The 10,270-nt window shown below is 40.4% G+C and overlaps 1 protein-coding gene across 1 annotated transcript; it reads right to left on the bottom strand.

Annotated features, from left to right (window-relative positions):
• Window positions 1-1,380: 1,380 nt before the first annotated feature.
• LOC134805828 (uncharacterized) lies at window positions 1,381-7,932 on the bottom strand. Its single transcript, XM_063779036.1, is given in 5 exon segments — window positions 1,381-3,592; window positions 4,879-5,035; window positions 5,129-5,606; window positions 6,258-6,356; window positions 6,949-7,932. Coding segments are annotated over 5 exon segments (3,930 nt in total).
• Window positions 7,933-10,270: the final 2,338 nt, after the last annotated feature.

Here is a 10,270-nt window from a genome sequence, read left to right as displayed (position 1 = left end):
CACTAATCGTAGTAGTTTAAAATTGGTGATTCTGGCCCATTTTAGTTATTTTGATTTCCAATTTAGCAATTAAGTTTCTTTGATTACTGGAACATTCAATGTTGCTGTCTATCCAATGCGGAGGTCAATTTATGTTATGTGACGCTGATGAACTGATCAGTCATCGGGTTTAAGGTCCCTTTGTAGTTTTTTATAAATAACTCGTATACGGTGACTTGTAGCAATAAATGTTCTGACACATAAGTAATCTACATCAAATTGTCTACATTAAGGCGAAGTGTGTAGTAAAATGCACTTTTTTGTCACCATATTTACAGACTTTTACATGGATTTCATGCATTATTTTCTAGTATGTATAACTTCAGTCCTTGAACTACGTTATTGCTTGTCAGAACCACGACGGCTCATTATTTTCTCGATAGAATCTTAAGTTGAAAACATGCCTAACACTGTCTTTATTTCCTTATGTTAGAAGTACTAGGACGAAAATGTATATGAAACTTACTTCAGTCGATAGCTTTTAAGTAAATCTTCATTATTGCTTGTCCTTTTATCGATACGTTAATTTTTTCATTCATCATTTGATGAATTCAACATTTTGCCTACTAAATTACACCCTACGCGGCAATACCTTGCGCCTATTCCTCACGCCAGTACGCCCGTGACCACTGTCAGCGTCGGACCTGTGCTAGTTTAGCGGACGTTTCATAAAATGGGTAATCACAGTATAAATATGCAAATATGTTATACACACAATGTTTTTCAACATACTTACGAAGAAAAGCAAAATAATTCTTAAATACGGTGACATTTCAGACATTCGTCCGTCATATTGTCATTTTATAACAAGTTGGGCAGCAAAGGCACACACCCATCTAACCAATCCGGAATTCAGTCACGATTGATAAATTGTGTAAACATATTTTAAAAGGCTATAAAATTAATCAAATTGAATAATTTAGACTGGTCACATTTTTGTAAAAATCGATTTCTACTGGCAAAACATATTACTTTTTGGCAACCGGGTTTTTTAACCTAATTAGACCCCGCTGAATCCGAATTTGCCGGTTGCTTGATCGAATTCTTGACTGGAAGTGAGATATGTGATATTAAAGGTCCCTTTTTTTTAGTTTTTCGTAAATAACTCGTAAACGGTGGCCAATATAAAAAAAAATGAACTAATAATCTACACAAAATTTTCAATAAAAAAGATTCAGTACATTTTTAGCAGGGATCAATATTTAAAAAGATAATAAAGAGGGAAAGTTAATTATAATAAATTCTAAGGTTCCTTGTTTTTATTTTTTCGTTAATAATTTGAAAAGTATGACTCATAGCAAAAACAAATCTTACACATAAATCATCATCATCATCATCATCTCAGCCATAAGACGTCCACTGCTGAACATAGGCCTCCCCCTTGGACCTTCATACGTGCCGGTTGGAAGCGACCCGCATCCAGCGTCTTCCGGCGACCTTAACAAGATCGTCTGTCCATCTTGTGGGTGGACGTCCTACGCTGCGCTTGCTAGTCCGTGGTCTCTACTCGAGCACATTTCGACCCCATCGGCCATCTTCTCTGCGTGCAATGTGGCCTGCCCATTGCCACTTCAGCTTGCTAATCCGGTGGGCTATGTCGGTGACTTTAGTTCGTCTACGGATCTCCTCATTTCTGATTCGATCACGTAGAGAAACTCCGAGCGTAGCCCTCTCCATAGCTCGTTGAGCGACTTTGAGTTTTGAGATGAGGCCGATAGTGAAAGACCACGTTTCGGAGCCGTAAGTCATCACTCGTAACACACATTGATTAAAGACTTTCGTCTTGAGGCACTGAGGTATGTCGGACGAAAAGACATTACGTAGTTTCCCGAACGCTGCCCAACCGAGTTGGATTCGGCGGTTGACCTCTTTCTCGAAGTTGGACCTACCTAATTGGACTACTTGTCCTAGGTAGATGTACGAGTCAACAACTTCGAGTACCGAGTTCCCAACAGAGACTGGGATGGGCACAACATTGGCATTTGACATAAGTTTCGTCTTGTCCATGTTCATTTTCAAGCCCACCCGTTGTGAAACTCGGTAGAGGTCATCGAGCATCATGCTGAGTTCCTCCATCGACTTTGCCATGACTACGATATCGTCGGCAAACCGAAGGTGAGTGATGTATTCGCCGTTGATGTTGATGCCAAGTTCTTCCCATTCCAGGAGCTTGAAGGCGTCTTCCATTACGGCAGTAAACAGTTTCGGAGAGATAACGTCTCCCTGCCTTACGCCTCTCAGCAATGGAATCGCCCTCGTGCTCTGCTCCTGTACTCGGACCGACATGGTGGCGTTATTATACAAACACTTCAACACTTCGATGTACCGATAGTCAATATGGCATCGCTGAAGAGAGTCAAGCACCGCCCATGTTTCCACCGAATCGAAGGCTTTCTCATAGTCCACAAACGCTAAGCATAATGGCAAGTTATACTCTTCGGTCTTCTGTATAACTTGCCGCAGCGTATGGATGTGGTCTATGGTACTATAGCCTTTTCGGAAACCAGCTTGTTCGGGAGGCTGGAAGTCATCAAGTCTGTGTTCGAGACGGTTCGTGATGACCCTTGAAAACAGCTTATAGACATGGCTCAGAAGCGTGATGGGTCTGTAGTTCTTCAATAGGTTGTTATCACCTTTTTTGAAGAACAGCACCACCTCGCCTCTATTCCATGTTTCAGGCGTTATGCCCTCGGACAAGGCGGAATTAAAGAGCTTCTGGAGGACTTTAAGTACCGGTGTTCCACCCGCTCTCAGAAGCTCTGAAGTGATTTCGTCTTTGCCCGGCGCCTTGTTGTTCTTAAGCTGCTTCAGGGCCATCCTAATCTCGTACAGACTGATGTCCGTGATATCTTCGGTATAATGTCGGGACAGCTTGGCTCTTGGATCTCCTACCAAGCTGTCAACGGGCTTTGCGATCGAAGTGTATAACTGTCCATAGAACCTCTCGATCTCACCTAAAACCTCCGCTTTGCTCGACGCTATGCTGCCATCTTCCCGTTTCAGCTTTGTCAGCTGGCTTTGCCCAATAGACCCTTGCTTTGCTTGCGTTGCTTTGTCCTTTGCGAACACTTTGGAGCCTTGGTTTCGCTCAATAGTCTCTTTAATACGGTTAGTATTAAAGAGACGCAGATCATGTCGCAAGGACTTAGATATACGTCTATTGAGCTGCCTATATGACTCCGCGTCATCGGGAGACTGCAACTGTAGCGAGCGTCGTTCAGCCATGAGGTTTAAGGTTTGCTCGGTCAATTTCTGAGGTCTATCTTTACGGCGGGGTCTAAAAAACTTAGACCCTACTGTGTGGACAGTTTCCACTAGCCCGTCGTTGATTTCGTCCACTGAAGCCAAGTTCTCTAGGCAAGCAAAGCGGTTAGAGAGCTCGAGTTGAAAGCTTTCGGGGTTTTGAACATGGGCTCGAGTAGGTCGGAGCGTAGACTTCATCAGGCTGGACCTTTCAATTTTAATATTGATATTCAGTGTGCCTCTTACAATTCGGTTATCACTACCGGTCTTTACCCTGTTGATCACACATAAATAATAAACATAAAATTTCCTACAAGAAACATGTAGAACACTTTTCGCTAGGATCAATATTTAAAAAGACAAAGCAGCCGGTAAGTTAATTACAATCAATTTTAAAGTCCCTTTTTAGTTTTTTGTAAATAACTCGTAAACGGTGTCCCATAGCAAAATAGGTTTTATGAATAAATAATCTACATAAAATTTCCTGCAAAAAACATCTGAACACTTTTCTCTAGGATCAATATTTAAAACGATATTAAAGGAAGAGAGTTCATTACAATCAATTCACATGTCACTTTTTTTAGTTTTTAGGGTCCCGTACCTCAAAAGGAAAAAACGGAACCCTTATAGGATCACTCGTGCAGATTTCAGATTTCAGATCATTTATTCGTAAATATCACATACATATTTATAAGTCACACAATAGGTACACACAGTTCATAATTAATTAATTATTTACATTATGCATTAAGTATATTATCTTAAAATTATTTATTACATTCCTTTGTTTTTAGTAAACATACCTACAGGTTATGATTTACATATTAGGTATTTGATGTGTTAGGGTCAACGGGTTGGTCATTTGCAGAAACTCTGAGACAGTGTAACATGCTAGGTCCATTAATATTGCCTTCAGTTTTTTCGAGAATGCTGCGTTGCTTTTAGCCTCTTTTATGTTTAGAGGAACATGGTTATATATGTTATATATGGTTATATATGACGACCGGTCTGGCCTAGTGGGTAGTGACCCTGCCTATGAAGCCGATGGTCCCGGGTTCGAATCCTGGTAAGGGCATTTATTTGTATGATGATACAGATATTTGTTCCTGAGTCATGGGTGTTTTCTATGTATTTAAGTATTTATATATTATATATATCGTTGTCTGAGTACCCACAACACAAGCCTTCTTGAGCTTACCGTGGGGCTTAGTCAATTTGTGTAAAAATGTCCTATAATATTTATTTATTTATTATTTATTATTTATATGCTCGCCCCGGCAACACTGAGCGCTGCACGGGCCTTCGCCAGCCGCCGGTTCGGAGCTATTAGCAGCGGTTGCCTACGTGACGTCCTATTTAGTGTTTGGTAGTTATGTAGGTTCTCGCGTATGTAGTCACAAGCTGTCAGTATATATATACTTGGCAAGGTTAAGATCTTATGATTTTCAAATATTTCTTTCGCCGGATGGTCGAGTTGTTTTCCGATCAATGATGCGTAAGGCACGTTTCTGTAATTTAAAGAGTCTTTCCCAGGTGGCCGACGTGGCCCATAAGTCAATTCCTTGGATTAAGACAGAGTGAAAATATCCAAAGTACGCTTTACGCAGGTTATTGGCAGACAGGGTGGGCGCGAGTCTGGACAGGGCGTAGCATGCCGAGGACAGCTTGTCGAACATGTGGTCGACGTGCGCGGCCCACGTCAGCCCGGCGTCGATCATGTACCCTAAGTACCTTGTCGTGTCAACTTGGGGAACTGTGATATCGTTCACTTTTATATTTATTGGGTTGTGTGTCTTTTTTAATTGAAAATGAATTATATTAGTCTTATCGACATTTAGTAACATACCATTTGCCGTAAACCACTCGGCCATTTGATGCATTACATGGGCAAGTTTCAATTTTAAGTTGTCGAAATTATCGGCGTTGACTATGATGCAGGTGTCATCGGCGAACATCACGTACTCGGGGTAGGGACAAGCGGTTGTGATATCGTTTACTAAGATCAGAAACAAGTTATTGCCCATCACAAATCCTTGAGGAACAGCAGAACATCCTATCGGTTCCAGAATTGACTTCGTATTGAGCACGTATGTAGCTTGTCTTCGATTGCTTAGAAACGAGGTAACAGCGTCATGAAAACTTCCACTGAAGCCGTAGCGGGAGAGTTTGGCTAGCAAGAGTGAGTGGTCGATCATCTCGAAGGCGCGCGACAGGTCGCAGAACACCGCTGCGACCTGTCGCCCGCCCTCCAGGTGTGCCAGCACCCGCGTCACAACATCGCGCGCCGCGTCCGCCGTCGACCGCCCGGGTTGGTAGGCATATTGCTGCCGGTTTAATAGGTTATTAGATGTAATATGATTCATTATTCTATTGCTCATCATTCGTTCAAATATTTTTGAAATAACTGGTATCAGTGATATCGGACGGAAATGTTTAGGTAGGTGCATTTCACCTTTGCCTTTGTAAACCGGCTGTACTTTAATTTCCTTTAGGCTATCAGGATATATTCCGGCGTGAATGCACTTATTGAATAATAATAGGAATAATGAGATTACAACCGGAGGGAAGCAGTCAATAATTTCAGTAGACATGTCATTATTGTCTTTGGATTTTTTGCGTTTAATTTTCTTACATGTTATTAAAATTTCATTCAACGTGAATGGTTCAAATTCAAACACGTAGGGTGCAGGCGGTGCATTTTGTAGGTATTGATCTAGATATGCGAGCGCGGTGCGAGCGCACGGGTTTGAGTTCTTTACATTCGCATCAATGTAATACCTGTTTAGCTGCGCGGCGGCAGCGGCCGCGCGCTGACCGACGCTGTCGCCCGCAGCCTTACTAACAAATACATCAATTGCACCGCCCTTGCATTTCATATTTTTGCCCGTCTCTGCCGATATTACCCGCCATACACTTCTACACATGTTATCACCATTACTGTTCGATATCAGGTTGTTAATAAAATTACTACGTACTTGTCTCAACGTTGTCCAGTAGTCAGATTCTAAACTTTGCAGCGTCAGCCGATCGGTGCGTGACTCAGTGCTGTCAGGTTGCGAGTGCGATGATAAAACCTGTTTAGTTTTGTTTATCTTTTTTTTTACGTAAAGTTTTTACAGCTTCGTTGACCCACACACTTACAGTATTTTTTACTAAATGTTTTTTTATAGGAAAATAGATATCATAATAATGTTTGATGACATTCATTAAGAGTTCAGTTGTTTTGCTAGGGCAGTCACTTTTATTAAGAATTTGATCCCATTGATAAAAATTTAGACACTGAGTGAAGTCATTTTTTCGTTGAAATGTGAATGATCTTTTGGAAATGTGATTTAATTGAGTTAATCGATTATTTGAAATGTCAACAATTATACATACACAGAGATGGTCAGATAAATTCAAGTCATAACACGATACAGATTTAATGTCATTTCTATTTATATTGCTATATGCGTGATCGATACAGGTCTTTGATGTATTAGTTATCCTAGTAGGTACATTTACTAGTTGCTTAAACCTAAATTGATGTACTGTATTTAATAGGGATTTTACATTACTACATTTAGGTATTAAATCAATGTTGATATCACCAGTTATTATCACCTTATAATTTTGAATAAAATTAAGACTTAAAAGTTTATTTAGCATAGATAGGTATAAAGGTACATCACCGCTCGAGGGTCTGTATACACACACGATGACGAGGTCAAGTCCGATGCACTCCACAGCACAGATCTCGAACTGGGATTCAATTCCGAGGTCCGTGACTTCTTTTCGCTCGATGCATGGGATTCCGGTCCTGACATAGATACAGCTCCCTCCACCGTTCTTTGTTGATCGGCAGAATTGGGCCCTCAGGTTGTAGTTTAATATGTTAACAGAATCTATTTGATTAGCCTGTAGCCAGTGCTCAGTAAAACAAAGCACGTCAATTTGATCACTTATCTGTAGTTCAGATTCAATTTCATACGTTTTGTTTGCTAGTCGATTTATGTTTTGATGTAAAATCTTCATTTGTACGGTGTTATGCAATGGTCTTTTATCATTGTTTAGGTTTGCAGGTGAGGGAGTCCTACTAGTTGGCATCTGCATTGGGAGCTCTTGACTCCCTGGGTCGGAGAAAGGGCCGCCATCGGTTATGCAGGTGTTTAAAGGCCATGCAGATGCCGTTAGGAAGTTGTCATAAACATTTGTAGGTATGCCTATCTTGAATGACTTGTAAGTATTTCTTTTCGATGGTATAGCTTCCACGGTGTACTGGACATCATCACAAATACTTCTTAGGTGGCTAATAATGTTTTCAGGCGTTGAATCGTACTTGAAGTAGCACCCGTGTAAGTATCTAAGCACTTCTACTCCGGCGACCTCGGTGTTTTTTGCGGTCCCCTTTATTGATACGGGGGCAGGTTTATGACTGCGCCGACGTTGGTGACGGCTCTTTGGGGGCTCCCAACCAGGCTTTTCGGGCTGGGTCTCTTTGTTAGAGGGCTCGGTAGACGAACTTTCACTGTTTGTTTTCGGTACAGGGTTATGTGGGGTATTATTCACTTGTTTACTTAAATCATCCGTTTGTACAATGTCATTCACAATTTGGTCACTTTTTGGTTTGATAATTTCAGCATTTTTTGCGTTGTCATTTTGTATTGTCATGGCGGTCGGTATGCGCTGGGACTCCGGTTTTGGTAGCTGGTTCTTTTGTTTGAAATTTGACGGTTTGCTTACAAGCGCAGCCAGCTTCTCTTTCGTTCGGATGGCGGAAGCGCGCGTTTTACGCGGCGCATGCGCCTGCGTGCGAGCAGGACGGCTAGTCGGTGTCGACACCGCGCTGCATGGTGTAGACGAGGCGCTGTTGTTTACGCTGTTATTGGACAGATCGGTTGACCTCACAGTATTTTTGATCGGTAAAACTGATTTCACTTCACGTATTTCAGCAAATAAGTCGTCTAATTTAACTACGACACTTTGTTTTCGATCGGTTTGATTAGGTCTATTAGCAAGTTTTGCAATGTATTCGTATCACTTTTCTCCATTTTGCCCGTTAAAGTTGCAAAATTTACGAGCATCCGTTAGTGACGTTTGGCCGACCGCGCACGACTGTCTGTCTGTCTGTCCGTCTGTCACAGCCCATTTTCTTCAAAAGTACTGGACCAATTAAGTTGAAATTTGGTACACACATGTAAATTCGTGACCCAAAGACGGACATCTTACGTAAACAAATGAATTTTAAACATGGAGGCCACTTTTTAGCCAAGGGGGGGTTAGTTAACATTAAGAACCTATTTTGCTATGGGCCACCGTTTACGAGTCATTTACGAAAAACTTAAAATAGGGACCTGGAAATTGATTATAATTAACTTACCCCCTTTAATACCTCATTAAATATTGATCGTAGCGAAAAAGTGTACAAAACCTTTTTTGTGGACAATTTTATGTTCAATATTTATGTATAATATTTTTTGCAACTGCCCCCGTTGCAACCGTTTACGAGTTATTTACGAAAAAAAAGCGACCTGTGAACTGATTGTGATTAACTTTCTTCCTTTAATATCGTTTTAAATATTGATCCTAGAGAAAAGTGTTCAGATGTTTTTTGCAGAAAATTTTATGGAGATTATTTATTCATAAAAACCTATTGTGCTATGGGACACCGTTTACGAGTTATTTACAAAAAACGAAAAAGGGACTTTAAAATTGATTATAATTGACTTACCGGATGCTTTGTCTTTTTAAATATTGATCCTAGCGAAGTGTTACATGTTTCTTGTCGGAAATTTTATGTTTATTATTTGTGTAAAATTTGTTTTTGCTATGAGTCATACTTTTCAAATTATTAACGAAAAAATAAAAACAAGGAACCTTAGAATTTATTATAATTAACTTTCCCTCTTTATTATCTTTTTAAATATTGATCCCTGCTAAAAATGTACTAAATCTTTTTTTATTGAAAATGTTGTGTCGATTATTAACGTTTAACTATTTTTTTTATATTGGCCACCGTTTACGAGTTATTTACGAAAAACTAAAAAAAGAGACCTTCAAAAAGTGATTATAATTAACTTTCCCGCCTTAATATCTCTTTGAATATTGATCCTAGCGAAAAATTGTACGGAATCTTTCTTGTAGGCAATTTTATGTAGATTACTTATGTTTAAGAAAATTTTTGCTATGCGCCACCGTTTAAGAGTTATTTACGAAAAACTAAAAAAAAGGGACCTTTAATATCAACTATCTCACTTCCAGTCAAGAATTCGATCAATCAACCGGCAATTTCGGATTCAGCGGGGTCTAATTAGGTTAAAAAACCCGGTTGCCAAAAAATAATATGTTTTGCCAGTCGAAATCGATTTTTACAAAAACATGATCAGTCAAGTATACACTCATATTGTATACATATAATTAATAATTATTTAGGTACACTCACCGACCTCACCGTCTTACCTACCATTTTTAGGGTTCCCTACCCAAAGGGTAAAACGGAACCCTATTAGTAAGACTCCGCTGTCCGTCCGTTCGTCCGTCCGTCTGTCAGCAGGCTGTATCTCACGAACCGTGATAGCTAGACAGTTGAAATTTTCACAGATGATGTATTTCTGTTGCCGCTATAACAACAAATACTAAAAAGTACGGAACCCTCGGTGGGCTCAGTGGGCGAGTCCGACTCGCGCTTGTCCGGTTTTTAATTTCATTAAGTACTCATCAAAATTCGAATTTACTAATAAATCTTTTTCAATATTAATTGCCGAACTAAAAATCTCGGAACTGACGATTCAGAATACCGATGTCGTCAGAATAAGGACGTAGACGTGCTGCGCGGGAATGGTGCGGTGCGCCGCGCGGGGCGCCCGCCTGCCCGTTCTACCACTCGTCTGCTTCACCCCCTTGAAAACGTAAAACTCGAGTATAAGAGCGCCTTAAATATTCTATACACTTTTTCACTAGGATCAATCTTCTTCTCCTTCAACCTAGCGTTTTAGCTAAGCGTCCGGTC

The sequence above is a fragment of the Cydia splendana genome, unplaced genomic scaffold (assembly GCF_910591565.1).
Source record: "Cydia splendana unplaced genomic scaffold, ilCydSple1.2 scaffold_68_ctg1, whole genome shotgun sequence".
NCBI classification, from domain to species: domain Eukaryota; kingdom Metazoa; phylum Arthropoda; class Insecta; order Lepidoptera; family Tortricidae; genus Cydia; species Cydia splendana.
The sequence above is the reverse complement of the archived record's forward strand: the minus strand, read 5'-3'. Positions and strand labels throughout refer to the sequence as shown.